The sequence below is a fragment of the Chaetodon trifascialis genome, chromosome 8 (genome assembly GCF_039877785.1).
Source record: "Chaetodon trifascialis isolate fChaTrf1 chromosome 8, fChaTrf1.hap1, whole genome shotgun sequence".
Taxonomy (NCBI): Eukaryota; Metazoa; Chordata; class Actinopteri; order Chaetodontiformes; family Chaetodontidae; genus Chaetodon; species Chaetodon trifascialis.
The window spans coordinates 10,417,018-10,442,322 of NC_092063.1; the positions used below are offsets into that span (position 1 = coordinate 10,417,018).

At 42.1% G+C, this 25,305-nt stretch overlaps 1 protein-coding gene across 1 annotated transcript; it reads right to left on the bottom strand.

Annotated features, from left to right (window-relative positions):
• Positions 1-845: 845 nt before the first annotated feature.
• Positions 846-24,183, bottom strand: dnah12 (dynein, axonemal, heavy chain 12). Its single transcript, XM_070968010.1, has 73 exons — positions 23,972-24,183; positions 23,733-23,820; positions 23,611-23,637; positions 23,335-23,524; positions 23,168-23,237; positions 22,904-23,062; positions 22,591-22,786; positions 21,946-22,134; positions 21,685-21,838; positions 21,498-21,589; positions 21,212-21,390; positions 20,989-21,124; positions 20,776-20,901; positions 20,555-20,689; positions 19,803-19,996; positions 19,481-19,724; positions 19,187-19,372; positions 18,874-19,074; positions 18,572-18,766; positions 18,348-18,469; positions 18,124-18,259; positions 17,894-18,040; positions 17,650-17,769; positions 17,198-17,354; positions 16,935-17,107; positions 16,666-16,818; positions 16,322-16,561; positions 15,948-16,193; positions 15,698-15,817; positions 15,484-15,593; positions 15,139-15,322; positions 14,855-14,995; positions 14,677-14,760; positions 14,263-14,451; positions 14,020-14,139; positions 13,658-13,846; positions 13,429-13,580; positions 13,134-13,272; positions 12,814-12,980; positions 12,424-12,679; positions 12,016-12,312; positions 11,565-11,743; positions 11,272-11,464; positions 10,964-11,125; positions 10,676-10,870; positions 10,324-10,457; positions 10,077-10,239; positions 9,883-9,963; positions 9,601-9,777; positions 9,387-9,518; positions 9,159-9,248; positions 8,933-9,073; positions 8,579-8,820; positions 8,340-8,487; positions 7,897-8,042; positions 7,582-7,796; positions 7,293-7,485; positions 7,009-7,201; positions 6,738-6,910; positions 5,346-5,486; positions 5,056-5,214; positions 4,642-4,937; positions 4,317-4,570; positions 4,084-4,224; positions 3,833-3,970; positions 3,526-3,759; positions 3,235-3,423; positions 2,437-2,540; positions 2,139-2,343; positions 1,880-2,017; positions 1,685-1,776; positions 1,506-1,573; positions 846-1,353 (listed from the first exon to the last, which is right to left on the bottom strand). The coding sequence occupies exons 1-73, from the start codon at positions 24,181-24,183 to the stop codon at positions 1,160-1,162; spliced, it is 11,925 nt and encodes a 3,974-aa protein (XP_070824111.1). The 3' UTR covers positions 846-1,159.
• Positions 24,184-25,305: the final 1,122 nt, after the last annotated feature.

The window sequence follows — 25,305 nt, forward strand, 5'->3', positions numbered from 1 at the left end:
TATACCAGACTTTTGGATTTCAATAAAATTGAGCTTGAGCTTTTGCAAACAGTACAAAAAGTGTCATGACTTTGTATCTTAAATACTGATGCTGAGGTTATTTTCAAATGTGATTGTATGTATAAATGTCCATATGGCATCAAGTTCATTTTTCCCACTTTTTATTCAGCAATCATTCATAAGAAAAGTGTATTTTATCTACATTGTTGCTATACTATTTTGTGTGCAACAGAACAGCAGACTCTGTATAAAAAAGGTAAAGCAGCAGATGGTAGTCTACACATTAACAGCTTGTGAGGTATTCACAAGCAGACAGTATCAGCTCACAGTGAGGAACTAAGAGGCAAGTCGGTGACAAACAGAGGCAAGAGGGCATTGAGAAAAGGAACAAAGGCCCCAACAGGCCGGAAAGGTAGAGCGTGTACAGAATATTCACACTGATAAAAACTATTTACAGGCAAGATCATCAAGCTTTTATAGCAGCAGTAGATCAACATCAAGGTTAATGTTTACTAGTGTTCGTGGTTGTAATTTTCAAGCCATCTGCATTTAATTGTTTTCACATTTGGCTTGTGGCCATATTACTGTTACATTACATGACTGTATGTATTTCTAGAGCAGCAGTACGCAGCTACCTGGCTTCATGGCTGCACAAGATTTTTCTGAAAACCCTCCAAAGGCACAAGGGGGTGCTTAAATTAGTAACTGAATGAGAGCTGCTGTACACCAGGCACATTATGCACTGTAGGCTTACAATGGGAATAAACAGGTGAGTTGTGTGTGGGGACGAAATAAGAGGCTGAATGCAATATGCTTCTAATTTTTATTAAATGTAATAAAACCAGTGTAGTGCACTCTTTTTTATTTATATTGAAAAGTTGCTGTGCATTGCACATTTATGTTACTTCCATGTGTCTTGTAGTTGAATTTCTTTTGGAGAAAATGATGAACTGCAAAGAGGATCATGCCTCATTCCATGGACCTCTCCATAGGTGTCCACAAACATGCTCTATCCATAGTTTTAAAACACACAGCACTTCCTAGTCGGTCACAAACCGATGTTATGTTTCATTTTGCACTTTGAAGGAATGGAGAATCAAAAAAGGCATCAAGGTGTGTATCACAGTAAGGCATGTTGGTCTGAAACTGTTGTCTGATTTCAGTCATCAAGCTGGCAGAGCATAGCCACACCACGCTTGATCCAGTGCTGAGGGCGCCTGTTAGTGGGCAACATCAGGGAAATTACAAAATTGGTGGAGTGGCCTGTGGTGGAGAGGGTGCCTTTTCTCTCACTGGTCTTGTAGAGAGGGCAGACATAAAGCTTCTCAGGCTGATCCACATTCTTCTTTTGAGCTGCATGGGTGAGGAAGGAAGAAAAAGAAACAAAGAAAATAGGAAGGAGCAGGTCAGGAAAATGAGGAAGAGGAAATAATAATTAACAGACTCATGAAAACAAGAATGGCATGCATTTCATTTGGTAGTGTAAAAAGTACGGTAATACTTACTGGGTTTTATCCAAATGATGGGCATCGTGTCAAACAGGACCTTGGGATGCTGCTCAGCCAGAACTCCACTGATGATCGGGAGACAAACAATAGTTAAGACTGATCAAGTCTCTGGGTATTTCACTATTATAATCATATATGACTATTTTTCTAAAAATAACAGTAATAGGAACATCTACCTTCCTTTGTCCCATCGAGCTCCATCCAGAAACAATCCATTAATGTAGACACCATCCTCAGGCGATGTGTCTGACTCATCAATAGGAAGAACCTGTAAGATAAAATCATGAAAACAAAACCACAGATCAGTGTGCCTTCATGGCTCTGAGATCTTTGAAGTGGAGACAGAGGGATTATAAGGTGTCGCATTTGACCTCAAAATCAAAGGCTAGCAGGTCGATAGGGATATGGTATTTCCTGGCGTAGTTCTGCATAGCCCCAGTTAGGAAGGCCTGGGTGAAGAAGAAGCCAGACAGCCAGAACACGCTGGGTTTGCTGGTGTCATACCAATCCTACAGGCACACAAAGTAAAAATGAAACTATACGTGGAGTAACATCATCGACAAAGCTCCCATATAATCATAGTCCTTTCTGCTGTTCGCCTAAATTATCACCTTTATTAATCAGTCTCACCTGCAAAAACTTAAGCCTTGAGAGAAAGTCAGTAACGTAGCTGCCCAGCGGTTTGAGGCTTGGGTAAGAGCGCTTGGCCCATTGATCTGGCACCTTGCCCACTATCAAACTGCCTGCAACTGCCTCCAGCTCGGCATCCATCACCACCAAACCCTTGATGGCCTTCAACAGGTTCTGTAGACTCACACGGATCGTACTGCACAGCCTGAGAGAGAGCAATAGCAGTAGTTCAGTTGTATAAAGTAAGTGATGATGTGCTGTATCTCTTATAGGTTTGCACTGAGCTGTTCGTCCATACATGTTGTAGCGCTCCATCTCTTGAACAAGCACAGAGTTCATACTCTCCTCGTAGAGCACTGGGAACTTCAAAAGAACAGCTTCTGTGTCAAAATTAGTTGGAAGCTGAAGGAAACAAGCAGGTGCACGAGTTAAAAATATACAGCACAGCGCATGCAGATTATAATCAAGGTAAACATCAACAGATATTGGCCCTTGAAACTACACCTGCACTGGTTCCATGTTCCTTCCAAAAAATAAACCAGTTCTTTGAAAGATGTGTTTAGTGCCTCATCTCCAAGATGTCTCTCATCTAAGAGTTTGTAACCTACCGCTACCTGCTCTGTTAGGCTGTACTTAGGCAAACCAGTGCTTTGAGCTAAATGCTACCATCAGCATGCTAACAGAACAAGTTTATGTTATTTTAATGTGCTAGCCAACTAACATTTACTAATTACAAAAAAAAACATTAAACGACAAGTTAAGGGATCACCAAATTCACTACAGTTCATCTTGAGTGGGACATAAATATTTGAAATCCAATAGTTGTTGAGACATTAAACTGAAAACCACAAATGTCAACTTCATGCAGGGTGCTAGACAAAAAGTCACAGGATCACCAAACTCATTTAATATATTGTCTTGTAACTATGAGATGAGGAGATCACCAAAATAAGCAGGTTTCATGCTCTCGGGACCTTGAATGTTTGTACAAAATTTCACAGCAATCCATCCAACAGTTTGTGAGATATTTCTGTCTGGATCAATCTGCTAGCATGGCGAAAAATGGCTGATTGAAGGTTGGTTTGATTATTTATACCTTAGTGAGGATGTCATTCGCTATGTCGTAGAGCGTGTGGTCACTCCCAGAGCTAGCGGCACCCATGGCTCCTCCACCCTGGGTGAGCAGCAGTGAATCAAACAGCAGCTTTGTCTGCTGGAGATCTTTAGAAATATCTACATTTTCATGCATCCCAAACACCTCTGGATGCTGGCTGAATGGAAGCCCCTAGAACACAACAAAGGCATTGCAATACAGTTGGAAGTCATTATTTAGAAGAAACAAATACATATTTTTGCTCTTCATGTGTGCCATCTCGAGTGGCTTTACCTTAATAAACTCAACGTAATCCTCATAGTTAGATTTAGGTGGGGCATAGTATTCGCCGCTAGGTGAGAAAGGGTACCGTGGTTTCTCAATGATGTCCTTGTTGTAGAAGTCAGCTAAGATGGTCATCAGGAGCCGCCTATCCCAGTCGTCTGTCACACGGCCACCGTAGTTGCACTCCCCGGTCAGGTAAGTTATGGCCTCGAAGGGCACCTCATCGTATTCCTTCACAAACAGCTAAAAGAGGGAAACAGATTAAATCTATTTTAGATTTTTGGGATGTAGAAATTAGGCCACTCTGAATGAATACCTGTAGCTGTCTGATGCTGATTCGAAGGTCAGACTCATTGAAGCCGTAGGGAATATTCCAGCCCAGTGGACCAAACTTCTTCCTCTCCTGCACAAGAGCATGGAAGAAGCACAGTCCATACAGGAGCTTCTCCCAAATCTAGTGGAGAAATCCAAGAGACAGGGAATGTCCTTCATATGGCCAGCCTGTTATATAAATAACTGCAAATCCCTGTTGCAAACAAAATGTCAATAAACTCCCTCCTAACTCACCAGCTCCTTACTAGGGCAGTTATTGAAGAAGTTTGAGTCAGAAACGGGATCTGACAAGTAAGACTGCAGCAGGTTGAGTCGGAGTCCCGTAGGAGGCTCGTTTGTCATCTTCACCCCGTTCTGCAGGATGGTCACTGGAAACTGACATCAGAAAGGATGCTTCTTCTTTAGGACTATTATCAGTAAGTTGGTTATTTACACACATGTGCCAAATGAAATGTGTTGAGTTTTACCTTGGATGAAGGATAGCTTGTGAGCCAAAGGCGGAACTCTGGGTCGCATGTTGCTGGACTGAAGTCCTCACAGATTTTCTCTAGGGTGGACATCCAGGAAACAGCCAGGTGACAGTTCTGCAAACACACCCATGTCCCATCCTGCATGGCTGTGGATATCATTTTGGCAGCGATGGGTCCCTGGCCCTGCCCCAGAGAGATGGACTGGAATTTGGTGCCACCCATGTTCTTGTCACTGGCAAACTTGAGTAAGCCTGTGGAGGGATCGTGTTATTTCCAACGGTTTTCAGGAGTCATGACAGTCACTGGTACTGTAGGGACTTACTATTCATGGGATCAGCTCCCGGAGACAGCACAAACACGAGTGGGATGGTGGAGTTGGAGTCCAGGTAGCTCTTACTCAAGTCAAAAGGAGGGGGCTGAACAAATTTCTTCCCCAGTTTGCCAGTCACGTATTTAGTCACAGCTGGCACTATCTTATCTGGCCTGAGGCAGCGTACAATGATCATCTTCTGCAGCTCATTGAGTCGTTCACACCATGGACTGGGCAGAGGAATGTTGCACGGCTCTTTGCTGTCATAGATGGGCTTGAAGTCTCCTGGGCTTTTGATGAAAGCCTCCCTGTGGAATAAATAACACTTAGATGCACTCCATTAGTCAAAAGGAATTCATAATGACAAATAGGACAGTGGGTAGGGAGTAATAAGAAAGCATTTTTTGGTTGAGTGAGGCTTTTTACTTGATTCCTTCTAAGCCAGGCAGTTCACTGGCTCTACAGATCTCATCCCAGCTCCTGTCCTGCAGCCAGGTGGGGTCGGGGTTAGTGATGGTGTTCTGAAGGCCCACACCACCAGTTAGCAAGAACATGAAGTCACAGTATTCAATCTCCTCTTTCGCTCTGGGTGGAAATAGAAGAAAATAGAAGATATCCACATAGACTTTCTTCATATGAGCATGTCATTAAAAGCTGAAATCAAATTCTGATGAAATTCAACCAACGCCCAAACCAGTAGTAGCTGTAGCACTTACAGGAGTAGATTGGAGCAGAGGAGGAAGGAAAAGAGGAGTTTGTCTCTCTCAAAAAGAGAGCGACAGACGTTACAGTAGAGGTTATAGGTGAAGTGATCAATCAGGTATCGAAGCCTCCTCTCCAGGATCTTGGACTTATTACTGATGAATAAAAGGGAGACTTTAATAGTAGGCATGCATTCAGAGGTTGTTTTTCACTTCCTGTGTCAAAAACAAATGCAAGTCAACATATTGTTGTGTACAGAGGAATGAAAATAGGAAATGTTGGCCACACATTTAACATTTAAGACATTTAAGAAAAACTGTTTCTGAAAAGAGTTTTCAGAAATACCTCATGGACCAGCCCCTGTACAAACAGGACATGTTTTGCTACATAATATTTGAGTATATAAACATTAATTAGGAACTTATTTATCCTTCATTTACTTTTATTTTCTCAGTCACTGTATATGCTGTTTTTAGTGGCACTATTCTAAGTTTGGAGCTGTATCAAGCTAACTATTATCATCATTGATCATTATTATTATTATTATTATCATCATCATAATTACTAGTTTTAATGTTGTCGATTAATTGTTTGCTTGTTTGTTCTAGTTTGTTGTTATTTTTGTTCCCTTTTACTTTGGATTTTTTATTGCGTTAACTGTTTTTCATTATGATGTAATGTTTACTTGTGTGGACCCCAGGTAGAGTAGTTGCTATCTTGGTAGTTTCTAATGGGGATCCAAATAAATAAATAAAATAAACACAGACCCACCCTTAAAGTTAAATAAAGCTATGTAAAAAGTGTCTCGTCACTGTGAGGTTTCAAAATGCAGCTCAGTCCTTGCCGGCTGACTAAAATGCTCAGTCTCTTGCCACTAGCTTGTCCCACTTTATTGAGATATGCTTCGAGTACAAAGAAGCATTCATAATGTCTGCAATTATGATGTTAAAGTACAAAAATGCACGTATCCTGTCCTCCACAGGATACATCTGCTGCTCCACATGTAAAAAAAAGTTACAGTACATTTGATCCCTCCCACTTGCAGCTGCTGTATAGGATACTTTTTCTTCACTCTGTCCTTAATCATAAATGGTGTCACATGTCACTTCTTTTTCTTTCAGAAAATGGTTAAAATACATTTGGAACGATTTGGAGAAAATTACATGAGTTTTAGCCACGTGTACCACGAGCAATGACACAAATCTCTTTTAAATCTGACAGCAATTCTGACTGAGACGAGAACTGAGCCTGACATCCAAATGGAAAGCTGCTGTAATAATCCTCCTGTCAGATGTGTGATTCCTGTGTGACGTTCAGTTTTCTGCTACTGCTACTGTCATGAAGTCCCAGCACATTTGCCTTAATCTGTTATACACTGCAGAACATACTTCATGAGCATTACTCACCTGTCTTGAATAGAGTTAATGTAAAGGTTGACAAACCAGCTGAGAGAGTACTGGTACATTGGGTCTATGTTGGTGAGATCAGCAATGCTGAAGAACAGGATGGAGGAGTGCTTGGCAATGGCTCTGTAACCTTCCCGTGACTCTGCTATCTTGATCTCTGTCTTCTCTGCAATCTGGGAAATACGAAAACATGAGGTAAACAAATATCAGACTTATCATATCCACTATCCAGGTCTCTCTTTCTGGAGTTGCATCTGTGCATTGTCCACACCTGCTGCTTCTTCGTAATCTCATTAGACATGATTTTAGCTGAGTCTAGAATCTGGATGGCACTCTCATCCTCCAGGATATTTCCCTCAGAGGACTGCAGTGTCTCCAGGATCTTGTCCTCAATTTCCTTTAGCTGCCTCTTATTAGCAGCTGACTGCAGGATTAGTGCATTCCTCTCCTCCTCCAGTTCTGGTCTGTTGAGTAAACAAATTAGAAGCAATGCTCTAAAGAAAAGATAAGAAGTATTTCAGTGGCACACTAACATTGCCATCTTATGAGGGTTACCTCTCCTTGGCAACCACAATCCCCAGAAGTTGGTCCTCCAAGCCCTCTGGGGTGATCATGAAATTGAGCAGGGACACCTTGGTGGCCAGTTCTGGGAGGTAGTGTGGGTTCCTCAGCTTAGTGGTGATGTAAAAACGGAAATCGCAGGAGTACTCAATCACACTCTCCCCCAGCCTGATGCAATCCACACCACCTAGGTGAAACAAAAAATGACTTAACTTTAAATTTCAACAGTTTGAATTTTAAATTCTCAATTGTCCCCTTGGCAGCCATCTCACATTCACAGCACCTTGTTTGAAGGTTTGTTTGAGCAGCAGTGGTTCCAGTGAGGGGTCCAGCTCCTCTCCTACGTTTTCCAGCAGCAACGGTGTTCCAAACTGAATGCAGTTCTCCAGAGTTCTCATGTAGTCTCCATCCGTTAGCTTGATTACACTTAGGGTGTTGGTTTTCTCTGAATTCTTCACCCACTTGTTGGCCTGACCCTGGGGGTCAATCATCAAGGGCCTAGAAGAACACAAACACTCAGGATGAGATGAAGCTTTTTTTTTTCAGTTGTAAGTAGTGAGAGATTTAACTTCAAAACATTTTAGCAATACGGACTCACCATCTACGTGAATTACTGACAATGACACCATTGTCGATAGAGAAAGAGTCACTGGGAAGGCCTGCAATGTTCCAAGCCCTGATCTTTATGGGATCTCCCAGGGTCTTACTGAGCGAGAAGTCATCTGATGATGGAATGTTCTTAGACTAGAGATAGTAAGGAAGGTGAAAAATCTAAATAATAAGCAAATATATACATATACATACATACACACAGACACACACACACATATATATTAGTGCTGACAATCGATTAAAATATTTAATAGCGATTAATCTCATGAATGTCATAGTTGATCGCAAATTAATCACACATTTTCATCTTTTCATATATATATGTGTGTGTGTGTGTGTGTGTGTGTGTGTGTGTGTGTGTGTGTGTGTGTGTGTATGAATTAAACAAAGTGATGAAAATGTCTAAATAAAGAACAGGTGGACAGTTACTTGGCAGAGTTTGGTCCATGACTTGGTGCAGTCCTGCCTAAAGCCAGCAGTGAAGGCCCCAAGGTAGGCGATGACACCAGCAGAGATGAGAACATCTCCAGTCAGGTTGTCATATGTGTTCTGCAGGTCATCTGCTGCCTTAGACCACCTAAAGAAAGACATTCAATCACTGGCATATTTTAATTATGTTTGTCGCAGAAAATAATAAACAATAGAAGAGTTACGTGTATCATCCTGACCTGGTCTTCTCTCCACCCAGACCACCAATGAGTTTCTCAGCCCTCTCCAACTTTCTGGCACACAAGTCCACCTGGATCTCCAGCTGGGCCTTCTCCTCTGTCTTCTCCTCGAAGGTTTTCTGGAGGCCAGCTAAACGGTCCTCGACCTCCTTTAGCTCAGCTCTCTTCTGGTCCAGCAGGGCCATGGTAGCAGCCAGGGACTCCTGTGCCTCTGTGAGATTGGCCTTTTTAGGAGCCACAACCTAAAATCAAAGAGAGTGGTTGAGATCAAAGAACACTTAGAAACATGTCTGCATGTATTATCTGGACAAGCACAAAGAGGAAAAAGTGTATACAAGGCCAGAAACACTGCACCTTTGCCACCCTGTCATACACCTCCATTGCTTTGATCCACTTGCACAGGCCCTCTGCTGCAGAGGAGGCCTTTGCCACTATACTGGGATCAAAGTCAGGATTAGTCATGTACTCGCTACGGATTTTTTGCATCACAGGGACCTGCAGTAAAGAAACAGAGGAGTCAGTCACAGCAAAACACAAGTGTAAAATAATCAATTAATAACATACTTTTTCTGACACTCACAGGAATGTTGTCCTTGTCATATTCTTTAAGATCTCGTAAAAAGTTCATATCACCCAGTAGCTTCTTGCTTGGACCCCAGTAGTCAAAAACCTAGACAATAAAGAAAAGACAGTACTCGCTGCGGTATTACTATGAGCTGCAATGTTAAAATGTGTTTGTTATGATGAGGAATTATGAAGTTTTCAGGGGCAAAAGAAAAGTGGCAAACAATCATGATTTTCCTCTTACCTTTTTTCCAGTCCCAGCTGGGTCAGCTATCTTATCCGGCTTTATTTCCTTCATCACACACACAGCTGACATCACCAGCTTCACCCCCGAAGGAGGATTTTTCATCGACTTAACAATCGTGACGTCAGAGGGCTGAAACCAAACAGGCAGCTCAACTTACTCAACTGTTGAAACTGTGATGGTCTGAGTGACTGAACTGTTGAAGGGTCCTCACCTTCAGAGTGTCCAAGGCTGAGAGAGCAGCCTCCAAGGCAGGGATGGCCTCAGCCAAGTCGCTCTCGCACTCATTCTTCAGAGCCTGAGCCTCATTGGCTTTTATGGTTGCTGCCTCCTCATCAACACGCACAACTTTACTTTTGGCTTCCACTTCGACAGACTCCACTTCAATCACCTGAAAGTGACCACATTGAATAATCACATTCAGTATGTTTATATATGCTGCTACATATATTCTAGGTCAATGTCATGGCTGAATGAAGACATGAACTTTATTCACCTTCATTATTTTGGTGTTGTCTATCTTTGCCTGCTCCAGTTTGGGCTGCAGATCAACAAGTTCCTTCTTCATCTCACCAACCTACAAAGAAACATTGTTGTAGTGAGTTTTCCAAAGTTATGCTGAACACAAAAGTAGACCCCAAAAAAAACCAAACCCAAAAACAGCTGCGGTGAAAATGGTGCTGCATATACCTGAGATTCAGCGAAGGCCAGTTTATCCAGACCGTTGGTGTACCGCTGTTTTGCTTTCATGACGGTGTCTCTTTTCTGACTGAGTAGCAGACGGAAAGCTGCAATCAGCTCCAGGTAGGATGTGGGTGTCACGTAATTATGGCGGCCAAGCTCAGAGAGGAATCTGCAATGAAAACAACAGCGCGATTAAGGACCTATAAATGTACTTTACCTTTGAATATGCAAGTGATAAATAATCACATCATACCTCTGTGAGAGCTCTTTGGCAGAGGTGTGGAATGTTTTGCAGATGAGTATGACCTCCTTCCTCTCATTTTCACTCATCTCCAGTGACTCCAGAAATGAGTTGGCCACTCGCTCTAGAGCCTCCTCTGGCCATGGCTGTGAGAGCAGAGACAAGAGAGGACAGTGAGGATAGGAACAAAGACAAATCCATTATCTATTTTATGTCCTTTTCTCCCTTTTCTTTCTTTTGATGTTATCTCTGGTCCAGCTTTTAGTGTTTTCTGTGTCTGTCATATGGAGTAGATTTTGCTACTTTAACATTTTTAATACAAACTACAAACAATCATGCCACATTCTTGATGCCAATACAGTACCTGGAACCAGTCAATGGTACAGCAGTTGATCAGAGATGGAAACTGGCGTAGGCGATTTCGAAAGGCGTCTCCAATAGGACTGAAGGCCACAACGATGTGCAGGTTCTCTCTGCAGCGTGCCACAAAGAAGGCAAACAGAGTCAAAGGACTCAACTCCAAATTCTTATTACCAGCCTGGGCAATGGGACGTACTGTCTGGAGAAGTAAGAGTAATGTCAAACATTGTGAATGGATAGGGCATTTATACATTGCTCTATAAGCGTACACATGCAGCTTATGACAGCATACCTCCATGATCTCTTGCTTCTCGTCTATGGCAAACAGATTGGGTACTTCCCCTGTGTTCAGGAGACTATCCACGTCTTCTAGAAAAGCCTCATCTTTGATCTGAGCGTCAGTGAGCAAGAACACCGTCTTCTGACCTTTCACCCCAGCATTCTTCAGCAGCATCTGAAGTATAAGGAAAGGCAGCAAGACAGGATGTTAAAATCTCCCACAGCTGTTTGAAAATGCAAAAGAATCACAAGCAGTGATCAAAATGGTAATGAGAAAAAAGTACATGAAATGCGTCAGAATAACAGAACAAAGAGACAGACCTTGAGGTCATCTCTCCACTCAGTTATGCCATAGCTCTTAGAGATCTCAGGCTGGAACATGGTCATGTGGGCCATGGACGTGGCCAGACGGGTGATGGACTGACGTCCGCTGCCTCCCACTCCCACTAGTAGGGCATTGCCTCCTGGCTGCTTCAGCACACGGCTGATACGGGACAGGTGCTCCAGCACATAGCTAAATAATGTAGACATCAAGTGCATAGTCAGATGCTGACATTCTGGGAAATACCAATATTTTTGCAGTGCATGTAGTTGAATTGACCAAATCTCTTTACCGAAAGATGACAAGGTTCATGCGATTCTTGTGCATTTGGTTGTATTCATCAAGGCACGAGTTTACGACTTGAGCAAAGCTTTCCATGGAGGGCACCTCAGCATACAAGCGCTCATCATCCTCCAGTTCAGGGGTCATGTAGTCACCAAACAGAAGATTCCGCATGTCTTCTTCAACCAGCTGAAAATTTATCCCACAAAGTAAAACATATTGATTTTCCGATTTGTCTCGTATGTATTTTTTTTGCATTAGCAAAACACAAATACAGTTATGAATGTTTCATATTCTCGCATAAAATATGCCCAAAAAAGGCTTATTTAGATCCTAGATAGCACAGAGTGACAACAGGCCAAATGAGTTCATCTTCTTTCCTTCAGTTACGAACATAATGTGAAACATAATTTAAAAAAAGAACGTGACTCTACAGCAAATACAACTGATTCTCCGCTTACTTTACTGCCTTGTTTCAGGTGATCAAACACCTGGTCAAAAGACTCCTTGAAATGATCTTTGAGGATGCTGTTCATCTGCTCGTAGAGCCATGCTCGATCTTTGTCATCCACCAGGCGGTCATAGTACACGCGGAAGACTTCATGGACAAATAAACGGATCATAGTGCGTTTGTTCTCCAGAGACTTCTTCTTCAGCAGCAGGCAGCCTTGGATAACTCGTGAGAAGTCCCGCAGGTTGAAGGTGTAGTGAGACTTGGCTGGAGTTGGAAGCAGGTTTTCCATTGCTTTCTTATAGACCTTTCGGAATCAAAAGCATACAAGCAAATCATTTAAGTGTTGGAGAAAACAAGATATGATTGATGAGATCATTTAACACAGGAAAAACGTGTGTGTTTTTGGGAGACTCACCTCCATGGTAGCGGTCACTATCTGATTGCCAACAGTAAAATATTCAGGTGGGAATTCATTGTTTTTGAGATAGAAGGTCACCACATTGGAGAAGATGCGAACCATGGTGTCATCACTGAAGGCGTTAATGCTGAAGATGTTGAAGTGCCGCAGGAAGCGGGAAGTCACAGCGTTCCTCCCACCACCAGGGGGACCCATAGCTGAGATGAGCTGCAGGTCAACAAGAGTGATTCTGGACGTATCCTTCAGGTCATACCTGTCAGAGCACAACAGATATGATTTGTCTGTTTACTGAGCAATGCTTAAGGTTCCCCAGTGCGGTGAATTTAGTCCTCTTTCTTTATCATTCTCTTGAAATGAAATTAGCATCTAACAGTGGATTGCTCATACCAGTTTCCGTGGTCTATATACTGCCGAAGAAGCTCCACAGGGGGCTGTGCGCCAAACTGTTCGAGTGCAGGCATGTTCATATCATCCACAAAGATGACACACTTCTTTCCCATGGGGGGGCCAAACACTCCCTTCCTTCTCTTATCTAATCTGGACATGATGATATTCTGAGAAATGCAATTAACACAGAATAAATGATTGAAAGTTCAAATCAGAATGACACTTTCTGGATTGTTTAGATTAGTACATCTAATACCATTCTCCAAGCAATCCAAACATTTGTGAGGACATTCTTACATCTTGGCGGCCTGTATGCTGACCTGAGTTTGGTTGGCGCTGGTGCGGGCTGAAAAATTGATGAAGAAGGGTAGATAGCGTTCTCTGTCCAGATTATTCATCAACTTCTCTTTCACATACACTGACTTCCCAGTGCCAGTGGGACCAACAAACAGGAGAGGCCTAAGCAGAGAAACAGAGGGAAAAAATCCATTTTGTCAGATGAAATGTAAATAAATTCAGCGTAAAAATACTCCATAAACACTCCATAGAAACCAGCATATATGTCAAACAATTTATAGCAACAATGCACTTTAAGCATGAATATGTGTCACTGACACTCCATAACTGATGCAGAGGTCCATGAGGTAGGTGTAGCGAACTGTGTCGATGGTAGGAACAATAATATCTTGAACTTTGGTGTTTCGGTCCCCCAGGCTGACATTCGTGATGGCATCATTCCAGTGAACCCAGCGGCCTTTCCCTTTAAACTGTGCAAGAGATTAAAGTATGATTTACTGCTTTAAACAGAAGTGAAACACCTCTGAGTGATGTAACTAGACAATACCTCATAGAAATAGTCATACACCAGGCCTCTATCAACCATTGGACACTCCCATTTCCCCACAGAGGCAGGGATGGGATGCTCGTCTGTCTTTCCTGACACAATCACCCTGAAGAACTCACTGAACTTCTCTCTGCTGTCTGCATCACAGCTGCCACCCATGGACCATACCAGAGAAAAGGCAAAAGCTGCCTGCAGACACAAAGGAAGAGAAGGGGAAGTGGCATAGAAAAATATTATTTTACTGAAATGGACAGTGAAAAACAACTGAAACTTATGTTTGCAAGGTGCCATTCAAAAGCAAGGGTTTTAAATGAATAAAGTTACAATATCGGTCACAATGATAAATGATTCAGTCCTTTTACCATGATCCAGGTGCGAATATTTTTATTCCCAGGATCTGTCTCTACAGGTTGAGTGAGCAGCATCTCAAACAGTCGACACAAGGACACCACAGTGTTACTGTCGCTGGTGGCAACAACTTCCTGTAAACAAACCCGTGATCCAGCATGATAAAACGTCTGTATTTTCTGTATAAATTAATGTAAACATCTAAATATTTTACAGATATTTGTGTCTGGATTGTTCTGGGCCCTGGGGTCACTTACTCTGCAGTGTTTTCGCAGCATCCTGAGGGTAGGCGGCAGGAGCCAGTGGAAGAGCTCCAGCAGCAGGGAGCGGCTGTCCGGGCTCTGCAGAGCATCGGGAAGAGTATTCATCCACGAGATGACTAAGGGATCCCAGCCCAGCTGAGACGGTTCCATGAAGATCATACCACATCGACTGACTGTGGCAGGCTGCAGTGGGAGAAAACAACCAAACAAAACCAAAAAGATCTTTTATAACATTCAGTTACATCTTTTCAATCTAGCTGGGTACATTGTTAATTCCCTAATCAAAAGTTGTCCAACATCCTATCAAGCAAATAGTGAATTATTTATGTTTCTTTAAAGCAAATTTTGACCAACAGATGAGGGGAGAATCAAATAAGTAATCTATTCAAATACAAACATGTAACTCACCGAGGCCTGTGACAGATCCATGGCTTCAAAAATCAGACTCATCTGATTGGACATCTGGATGATCTCACCACTCATCAGGCACAACTGTGGAGGAAGAGTGACGTAAAAAAAAGATCTTACTCAATGATGAGAAACAAATGAATAGAAATATGAAATGCTCTCACTGTGTATTGGGTACCTTTTTGTTGTCATCCAGCACAGTGTTCATGCTCTCAATCCACAGGGTATCTATGGGACCGTCAAACACCACCCATTTACGCTCTGGTGTGTCCGCAGAGGCAAACTCACGAAACGTGTTGGCCACAATCCCGTCAGTCCACTAATGATGAGGAAAAACAAAAAGTGAAAAGACCAAAAGGAAAAAACAGCTACCTGTTGTCACTGGTCTGCATCAATACTGTAAATACTGCATTCATTCTGTCATACAGAACAAATACAACAGGACCACAGGCACAGGTCTACCTCATGAGAAACTAGGTCAAACTGTCCAAAGAGCTGTCCCATGGTGATGGACTTTGGGTTCAACGTCCTGAAGATGACTTTCTCCTCTTCACCGTACCCTTTCTCATTCATGAGCGTCAGCGTATCAGCTAGGACGTGTAGCACTTTGGTCTTCCCAGAGAAAGGCTCTCCCACCAGCATGAAACTGAAATAAATAAATAAACAAATAAATAAATAAATCATGCAATATCATGTTTCAAGTATTCCTTTCAAGTCACGCTGCAGTCATGTCAAATACTGTACAGCTGGAAATATGCTAAACAGGATAACATAATATGGTAACAGTGAAACTGAAATACAACATACCCATGTCTGACTATCATCATCTCATATGTCTGGATCATCTTCTGTAAGAAGACCTGTGTTGGCTGTACATTGTGACTTTTACAGCACTCTTCTGCAGCCTCCAGAAACAGCTGTCAAGGATATGAAAAAGCACTGATTATAATATACACTGCAATATGAATAAGTGCACAGATATCGTACAATTATGACCAAAGCATTAGCAATGGCATCTGACCTGATAGTCCGCCTCAGGCAGGGTGATGCCTGGGAACAAATCGCTGGTGATTCCATTGAACAGCGGAACATCATGAGAGAGAAACTTGGGCTCATTAACATCCTTTATGGACCTCAGGAGCTGGATGTTACAACAAGTGGAAAATGAAAGTCAAAAACTGCATGAGTGACAAACTTAAGAAGTTCACAATTAGGACAAACAGTATAGACAGTACAGTATAGTATTGTATATATATGCTGAGCACAAATACCAGTAAGTCCTCATTCTCATCAGGATACTTGAGCTTGAGGTTTCCTGCGGCCACAAGTACAGCCTTGACGGCCCTCATGCCATAATCATAATGGAACTGGGAGGAAAGCTGCTCTGAACAGAGCCTGTAGGTCATCACAATCTTTACTGACAGTGGTTTGGCATTGAGGAAGCCATACGAATAAAGAGAGATCTCTGCTATCAGTGCATAGTTGGGGACCATCATGGCCACTGTTCGGAACAACACCTGCATAGAGAAACACAGGAAAACGCTAACATACTTCTGCAGATGTTGAACAGCCACACACTCGTGCTACATTATATTGAAGAGGTGCAAAAGCACCATCAATGAATCAGAGTGAGTCATTTTCTGACCTTGAGGTTGTCTGGGAGCTCTGAGCGTCCTGCATAGCCAGGGTTCATTGTAATGGACACAAAGCAGTTGGGATTGAGTTTGAGCATGGTCCCTTCGAAATCAAAGTACTCCAGCTTCAGCTCAATGGCCCTCTGGATGCAGAGAACCTGCTGGGCCACTACAGACAGCACCTCCAGCTCAATACGATTGAACTCATCAAAGCACGCCCACGCACCAGATGAAGCCAGACCTTTGAAAAACTAAGAGAGATCGCATCAAAACACATGTTAAAAAGGATGTTTTTGCATTTAGAACTATTGCATTAGAATTAAGAATATAAATCCAAAATTCCTGCAGGTGTTACCTTGCCCATAGCAAGGTAATCAAGTCCATCGGAACAGTTGAAGACCACACACTGCACAGCTAAAGCTTTGGCAAGATCTTTGGTGGTTTCAGTCTTTCCTGTTCCAGCTGGACCCTCAGGCGCACCACCCAAATTCAGGTAGAAAGCCCCAATCTAAAACAGAGGGGGGCATTGGAATATAATGTTAAAATATCTGATCAATCAGCATCATTCCAATAAAAAAGTAACAAGTATTCATGTTTAAGTAAGCCATCTATCAGATGTTTTACCAGGGTTCTGTAGCATCTGTCAGTCAACGGAGTGATGACCAGGCGTGGTGAGTTCCCCAGGTACTCATACGCGTACTTCACATCACAGTTGATGATGCGAACACGAACGTTGTCATTGCTCCAGTAGTAACGAAGCTGAGCTAACCACTGGAAGTCTGTTTCATTTGATACACCTGTTAAAAACAGACATGTAGTATTTCAGCATGTTTTCTTGGTGCTGTTTCATTACTAAGACATAGCTCTGTTACAGTGCCATGAGGTACCTTTCTCAATAAGCTCCATGACCACATCCCTGGCATGGACATCAATTGTGACCAGCGCTCCCAAAGTGATCCGTGTTTGTTTGGGTAGTTTCCCTCTCACCAGCTCCACAATGTCATTCAGCTGACTCTGGAGTTGCTGGTAGTAGTTCTTTAAACCCTACAGAGAACAACAGCCCCATTACAATGTTTGTTTTTTTTCAAAGGTGATACTGTGTCATGCTCATCAAAAGAAAAATTCAGGTCAAGAGTGAGATGCATCACTGCTTTCTACCTCTGATCTATACTCTCCACATTCATTAATGTGCTTCTTCTTATCATTAAATCTTCTCAATCGTTTGCAAATGATTGCATTCTGTTTTTATTTACGTTTTATACAGCGTCTCGATTGTTCTGGAATCAGGGTGTATTTCAAAAGAAAAAAGAGTTAGACAAAACAAAGCATATAAACCTACATCAGCCCCTGCTCTGATGGCTTCATGAACCTCCAAAGTCCAAAAAATCTGGGAGGTGCAGAGCACCACCTGACCAGGCCACTCCTTGACCCACTGGCTCCGTGCAGTCTCAGCGTAGGCCTGTCAGTAAAATAGCCTCGGATTGTGCAGATGCAGTACATGACTAATGCACAACATGATGGTTTCAAAGTTAACAAATCACAGTGCTGTGTAATATTTAAGCAATGGGGAACAGTGATCTCACCACCCTGGACCGGCCTACTACATCTCTGACACTGCGAAGCATCATGTCCTCCACCTGCACCAGCCACTTCTCCACAGCTCCTTTGGCTTCAGATGTGGAGATGTTCTGGATTAGTTGGACACGCTCCCCCTCACTACTATACATGGCCTGGGCAAGAACAACGTGAAATATAATAAAAGTTCATGAACCATGGTGTCATGTAACAAAAACAGTATGTGTGACTGCCTTGCCTGGATATCCAGATTGGGTAAGAAGTCCAGTTTGGAGATACCCTCGAAGCATTTCTTCAGATGGGGCTGCACTAGCAGTGGGTCCTTGGTCTCAGACAGAATCTCCAACATTTCATCGTTGGACAAGAAGAAGAACCTGGAAGCAGCATTGGTAGCAAGGATGAAAATCTGCAATATTAACAAAGAATTGCACCAAAGAAATACTGCAAAATCTTTTCGTTTACCGTGGAAAAAAGAGACGCTTCTTTTCCAGATAGGCATTCAGACCTTTCATGATGCTGTCCAGGAGGCTGTTAGAATCTTGCAATTTCTCTAGTAAACCAGGCAGAGAGGTTGCTGGCAGAATCTATGATTCCAAATCAACAGTTAACACGGACGGTTTTTCAGATTTTTTTTTTTCTTTTTCTTTTTTCAGAATATGTTCAGCACAAACTTCTTAGACAACTACCTTAGGGTCCTTAACGCAGTGCCTCATGACCTCTTTCCAGTTTTTGTCAACAGTTTGGAAAAGTCGTCCCTCCTCTGGAATCTGCTGCATGATGTCTTGGGAAGAGAAGATGGGCTCCAGATAAAGCCACTGGGCTTGCACCTTCAGCCATTCATCTATGGTTTCCTGGATATGAAGCAGACGCTCCTCCCATAGCTGAGGTTACAGAACAAACAGTTAACTCGCTGCAGGGTATACGCTGGGTATAAGCAGGGTTAAAACTTATCATTGGGTGAACAAGCTATCTTAAACTTGAAGCAAACCTTGATCTCATTTTCAAAGGGTTTGATGAATGGTGAGCCCCTCATAGTCTGAGTCTTCACAATCTGGTCATCTAGCATGGTCTGGATCTCATCCAAAGCGGTCAGGATGGACACTCCAGTCTCCCTGTAAGGTTGATGATGGAAAGAAATGCCATCCCAAACATGCACCATAGTTTGCATAGCCTTCTCCAGGGAAAACTCCTGCAGAGACACATAGTCGGAGTATATCACATTCAGCAAATGGATTAAATATTAAGGTTATATATACATATATACAGTGTCAAGGCAAACACCTAATTTAATTAGTTCTCACTTTACTAGCAGCAGCGCTGATAGACTCAAACTCTTCCAGGTAAGAAGCAAGGTCTTGCTTGAGAACCTTGCGTAGTGTAGTACCAGAGTCAGGAGTGAGATCATACCCCACTATCTCTGACATCTGGTCCCAGTGGCGAGCTCGGATTCCTGGATTACACAAGATGGACACTACAGGGATATGGTCCTGTGAACACAAACACATTCCAAATAATAGTTTAGCATCAACACACAAGAAATGACGCAGTACGAGACTTCATTAATTAGCCCCTTTGAAATTAGTTACATACAACACCTTGAACTCGTTGATCTGTTCCATTACAGTGGAGCACAAGAACATTGTGGGGCTGTCCTGCTTCCTGGCATCATCCACACTAGGTCGTCGCCTTGTCTCCCCAGCAAGCCTATCCATCTCTTGCCCAGTCTTGTTCTGTTTCTGTTGGAAAAACTTAAGCATCTTGAAGATCTCGCGATAGAACTCATCAACTTTTACTTCCATACTCTCGCCATCGAGGTCCTGGAAGGAACCATCCATCCATCTGTTCACAAAGAAGATTAAAGGTTATTGGGGGAAATGTTTTGATTCAAACACTGCACGCATCAAATTGGAATCAGACCTGTTCTGTGTGCGCTGCCACTTCAGGGCAAGTCCAAACAGCTTCTGATACGGTTCAATACCGTCTTTGATGACCTCAACTTCTGGGTAACATGTCTGCTCCCATTTGTAAAAGGCCTCTTCCTTATTTATGGAGACGATCACCTCCTCAGTGTCCTGGAGAAGCTTCTGAACTCTTTTGACATCCATTACATACTGCCCAAAAAAGTGATGACAAGGCAATTATTTTCAACTTGATGCAATATTTTGTTAGATAACCACTTACATTGTACTGACACTGATGAGGAATTTAAAGGTGTATTTTAATACGACTAGGAAGTTATTTCAGGTTCAAGTTTGACATTTTGCAAAAAATGTTGCTTCGTGTTCTTGCAGAGAAAAGATACCGCTCCCATTCCTGTCTATTCAAAATGAAGCTGGAGCCAGCTGGCAGTTAGCTTAGCATAGCATAACAACAGGAACAGGGGGAAACACCTTGCCTGGCTCTGTCTGTAGATAACAAAATCCATCTACCAGCAACTCTAAAGATCATTAATTAACACATATCTCATTAATTCACACAAAAACTGAAGCGTAAAAACCACAAGCCTTTATGCTAAGATAAATTAGCTGGCTGCTGGACGTAGCTTCTTATTGTACAGACAAATATGAGAGTGGTATTGATGTTATTATCCTACTCTCAGTAGGAAAGCAGATAAAAAAAATTCAGAACAAGTTCTTCCAAGTTATCTAAAAGTGCTCAGGACACTGTACCTGCTGCATCATATCCAGCTCAGAGCAAAGTGGGAACTCCTCCACCCTGCGTCCCAACTTCTCCAGCTGTACCATTAATCTTTCTCTTTTAGCGAGCAGCTCTTCCGCCCCTTTAAGCCTGGCCGTCTGCATCACCTGGAAAATGACACAGCGGTCCAGAATCAGGCCATACTTGAAAAACAACCATGATATACTGTTGTCGGCACACACAAGAGCATTACCTCATCACTGAGCTCAAAGACATGGAGGATTTTCTGCGGCCAGAGAAAGACAGTCGAATTAAGCTGCAAATCCTCGGGCTCAAAAATGTGGACATCTAGGAGATAGATCAGTCTACGGTAGGCTTCCTGTCAGAACACAATGTAGTAAATTATGTTAGAATTGACATAAGATTAATGAAATCTACAACAGGGAGAACCAATCATCATATTCACCTTTATTTTTTCATTAAGCTCTGCAATACCCTTTGTCTTAGTGAAATTAATGTAATCAGTGATCTGAGTCATGTCCTTTGTGTTCTCTGGTATTTTCAGAGCGTTCTCTCGGATGGTTTCAAATTCTGAGCAGACCCTTTGAACAGACACAGGGAGCATTGTGAGAAAAGGATGCACTTGAAACGCATAGTTTCGTTAGAGAATGCAACAAGAAGTGACTCACTGGAGATTTTGCGCGCGGTGGCTGGCCACAAGTTTCTTCAGAAGTATTTCAGCATAGTTTTTGGCTTTGTTGGCCAGACCCTGTTTCAGCTCTTCACAGTCCAGATGGACCATTGTGAAGTGGGCTTTTGCTGGGAGGCTGACAATCTCCTTTGACAGTGCAAGAAATTCCTCCACTTGCTTTAAAAGGCAGTGAGATTACACATTGACAGTCATCAGAAAAACTGACAACAGGGCAAGAATAGATCTATAATATACAGCATGAATTAAACTTTAGGATTTGTTACCTTTGTGTACTCATCAAAAGAGTGCTCCTCTTCCATGAACTTCTCCACTCGAGCCTGTGCAATCCCATTGACTAGCCAGTCATAGCTGTCAACTGCAAAGAAGAAGAGAACATCAGAAATGGAAATAAAGCAGAAATGGAAATAAAATCAATGCGTGACAACTGGAAGTAACTGGATTATGGTATACCATAGTTCTGGAAATATTTGTCAGGTTCCTCTAGATTCTTGCACACAGCAGCCTTCACAGTGACCTGAGCCCAGGCAACTATGTGATGAGCCACCTTGGCGTCCACAAATGAAGATGTGGCCTGTGCCAGCCATGACTGGACTGTCTGTACTTTCTGTAGACGTAGACATCAAAACTAGCTCAAAATACCATTTTTACATGAAAAATGGAAAAGTGGTCATTTTCTTTCTTTAAATGGCAATTACATGTACGCAACCTTACCTGCAGAGTATTTGTGATGGAATTAAGAATCTCAAAAACAGCAGCTTCCAGATCTTGTAAAGTTGGATAAATTTCCATCTTTTCATCATCAAATGTCAAGGCCATGCGAAATAGGGGCAAGCAGTGGCAACTGCTTGGATCAAACAGACTGACAAACTCCTCTACACTTGTCTGAAGCAGGGATTTCAACTGGGAATTTACACAAGGAAAATGTTCATGAGTCTGCATGCCATAATAAATTAAGTACCAAGTAAAATAATCAGTTATTATTAGTTGCTGACATGCTGCTTGTACAAAAAACTAACACAGGAGATCAGACTTCATTACAGCAAGCCATCAGTGTACTTGAAGTATTTTCATGACAGGATTAATTCACCAGTTCAATTTACTATATAGAGAGCATTAAAAACACAAAGTTTGACGAGTTTCAAATGTCAAGGTGCCTTTTGGTGGTCTTTTAATGTATTTCTCTGATAACTGGCTTGCTAAAAATACAATGTAAGACACTACGACAATGAATGTGTTTAATTCCCAGTCTGATTTCAACAATGAGGGAAATAACCTTGGTTTAAGTGACTTTAAATTCTTCATTTTGACTCTTCTCAGGTCAAAATCAATTCGAAAATCAAGTCAGCATTATCTAACCTGATTGGAGATGAGAGTGGACGCACAGTTGTAGAAGGATTCCAGTTTCTCCTCTTTAACTCCTTTCAGAGTTTCTTTGCTTGTTAATAAGTGGATGACTTTGGGAAACCAGGTATTCATGATACGATCTTCTGTCCTCTTACACTCCACAGCCATTTTATTCTGCAGGCTCTTACAGTCCACAGGTCCTGAAGCCCTGAACCAGCAGAGGGCAAAATCAGATCAAAAAGAAACGAGCAAATCTTCACATGAAATATCGTTGTTATGTGCTTATTTTAGCATGCCATGTTGCATTCATGGTGTCTTTCCTTACCTGCACCCTGAGAGATCAACCAGGACCAGTGGAGAAAATGTCATGTAGCCAATATCCAAGACAGTTTGCATGACAGGATGGAGAATGTGCAAATTTCTTTTTATCATCTTATGACTTCTGATAAAGCAATCATGCCAAGGTTGGGAGAAATCAAGATCTCTGCAAAAAATAGGAAATGTCTTTCACAAAACAGTACTAAGAATGAACAACTATTATTTGGTTATTGTGCATACAGTAAACCATTTGTGTAAGTTAAACACTCACTTTGGCTGGGTCCCTGTCTGTTTTCCTGAGATAGCTCCTTCTTTCTCTGGATTCTTTAGCACTGTGTCCACTATGGGGAGTGAATATGACATAAAAAGACATGGTCCACCTGTAGTCTACATATACTCTGCAAGCACAGACATACATACACAAACAACTGGCAATACCTGTGTGCTTGACAATCACGTCGTGGTAGGTGTCGCTGACTTCCTTGCAGAGCTCCTGTAGTAGTTTCTTTACCTCAGGGCTCTCCTTAAGTTTAGATGGGACTCGGGCAACAATGGAGTCCAGCCACTGTTGCTGGATCGGAGCAAACGGTCGGCTCTCTACACACTGCCTCAGAAACAAGTAGTTCATCTGCAAATGGGAGCAAAAGAAAATAAGAGAGGTGTCATAAAAATAGGGTTTCACAGCTCAAATTTAATGCTAAAAAGAAAACTTACCCTACGCTTCCGTTCCTCACTGAGCATCTGCGGAACAATGATTGAAATATACCACATTATATTGAGAAATAGTTGTATATAAATGCATAGTTAAAATGTGTGCATTAAGCAGACTGTCATACAGAAGGTGGAAACTCTGGCTCTGGTGACTGGCTGCACACTGCTCTCCTCTCTTTGCTCTGTCTGTAAGCCTCCATTGCTCGAGACCCCCTGCAATAATTCAGTCAGCAATTGTCATATTGCAGGAGAAACCATCAGCCTACCTACAAATGATTTACTGCCGAGGATACACAGACTACAGGAGAATGATCCATGCACCTATCTTTGCTGTACTGACTAAAGAGCTGAGCTGAAAACATACAATTTCATATGGAGTCGCTCTTGTTGCACTTTACGCCGCCTGCGGCGCAAGCGTTTCCTGAGATCCGTTAGCTTCTCCGCTATCTCCTCCTTTGCTGCAGCCGCCTGTCCAACCTCATCCCGTCGCTGCGTGCCTTTAATCGGGGGCAGGACTGGAAGCTTAAACATGTCCTTCACCGCTGCGGCTGTCAGACATGAAGAAGAGGTGGCCATCTCTGGCAACAAGGCACTGAAAAGAAGCGGGAGTAAATATAACTAGTTAGACGTTCAGGCTATTGTAAGTTAACGTTAAGCTAACTTTTTTATGTTGCTGTATTTGACACATAGCTAATGTTGATGCACAGTCGTTCCCTCAAAAGTTTATTGGAGTGAATAACAACAAGCTAGCTGCCGTTTTACCTGTTCGCTCATTCAATATCTTGTCGCTTTGGTTAGTTTGCTAAAGTTAACTAAAGTCAGCTAACTCAATTTTGCCTGTGACGGCTCTTTTGAGACGCTGAGAGGTTAAAGGCCTTCGTTGCCATGGGAAACAGTAAACATGACGGGGGGCGGGGCTTGTCATGTTTATACCTGTTGCTAATATAAATAGAAAAGTTTGAAAACACATGAAATAGACAAAAAACACGTATAATAATACATGCAGATACAAAAATAATGCAAAATTATAGTGAAAAAAGGTTTACTGCTATGTATTGATAGAATCTTTTGATTAAATCTCCCCAGTTTGGGATTAATAAAGTTTATCTTTATGATGTGTAGCATGACCCTATGACCCCCCATTTTCATCTTTCCTTCATTTTCTTTAGCAAATTAAAAATAATACTTGGCAGTGGGGCACCATTACTCGCAGTATCCCTAACAGATAACAGACATGTGTCAGTTTTACTGATTAATTGTATTCTTACAATAGAAATAAACTGGTTAACAGGTCAAAACGCAATTGTGAGTGTATAAATGATCAGACAGTTGTCACACATGTCACACACAATGTGGGATGCAATTCACTGCCTTGTTTCCAAAGAAAAAAAGAGCATATGTACATGTGAATTTATTTTGTTGCATGCCTAATGTATACAGTATTTATGCTTGCCAAATAGTCTCAAACCAGATTCTGTAAAGCATAAACATGTCTGAAGCATACATAAACTTGCACTTTATCAGTAACAAATATTAATGTGATTTTTGTTTACAGAATCTGGCTGTGCCAAGGACACAAAAAAAAGTCCAAATAATGAAAAAGCAGGTGTTTAACGGATCGTTTTGATGTGGGGTTTATTTGAAATTTCAATAAACTAATGCATGCTTGATTCAGTTCATTTCAATGTTTGTCTATAT

What these genes read in the sequence shown, in the direction of transcription:
- dnah12 (XM_070968010.1), bottom strand. Translation starts at nt 24,183, where the DNA reads ATGGCCACCTCTTCTTCATGTCTGACAGCCGCAGCGGTGAAGGACATG. An exon ending in CATGGAGCTTATTGAGAAAG is followed by an intron (nt 17,108 to 17,197) that starts GTACCTCATGGC and finishes TGTTTTTAACAG; the next exon opens with GTGTATCAAATGAAACAGAC. An exon ending in ACTGCCCTAGTAAGGAGCTG is followed by an intron (nt 3,971 to 4,083) that starts GTGAGTTAGGAG and finishes TTTCTCCACTAG; the next exon opens with ATTTGGGAGAAGCTCCTGTA.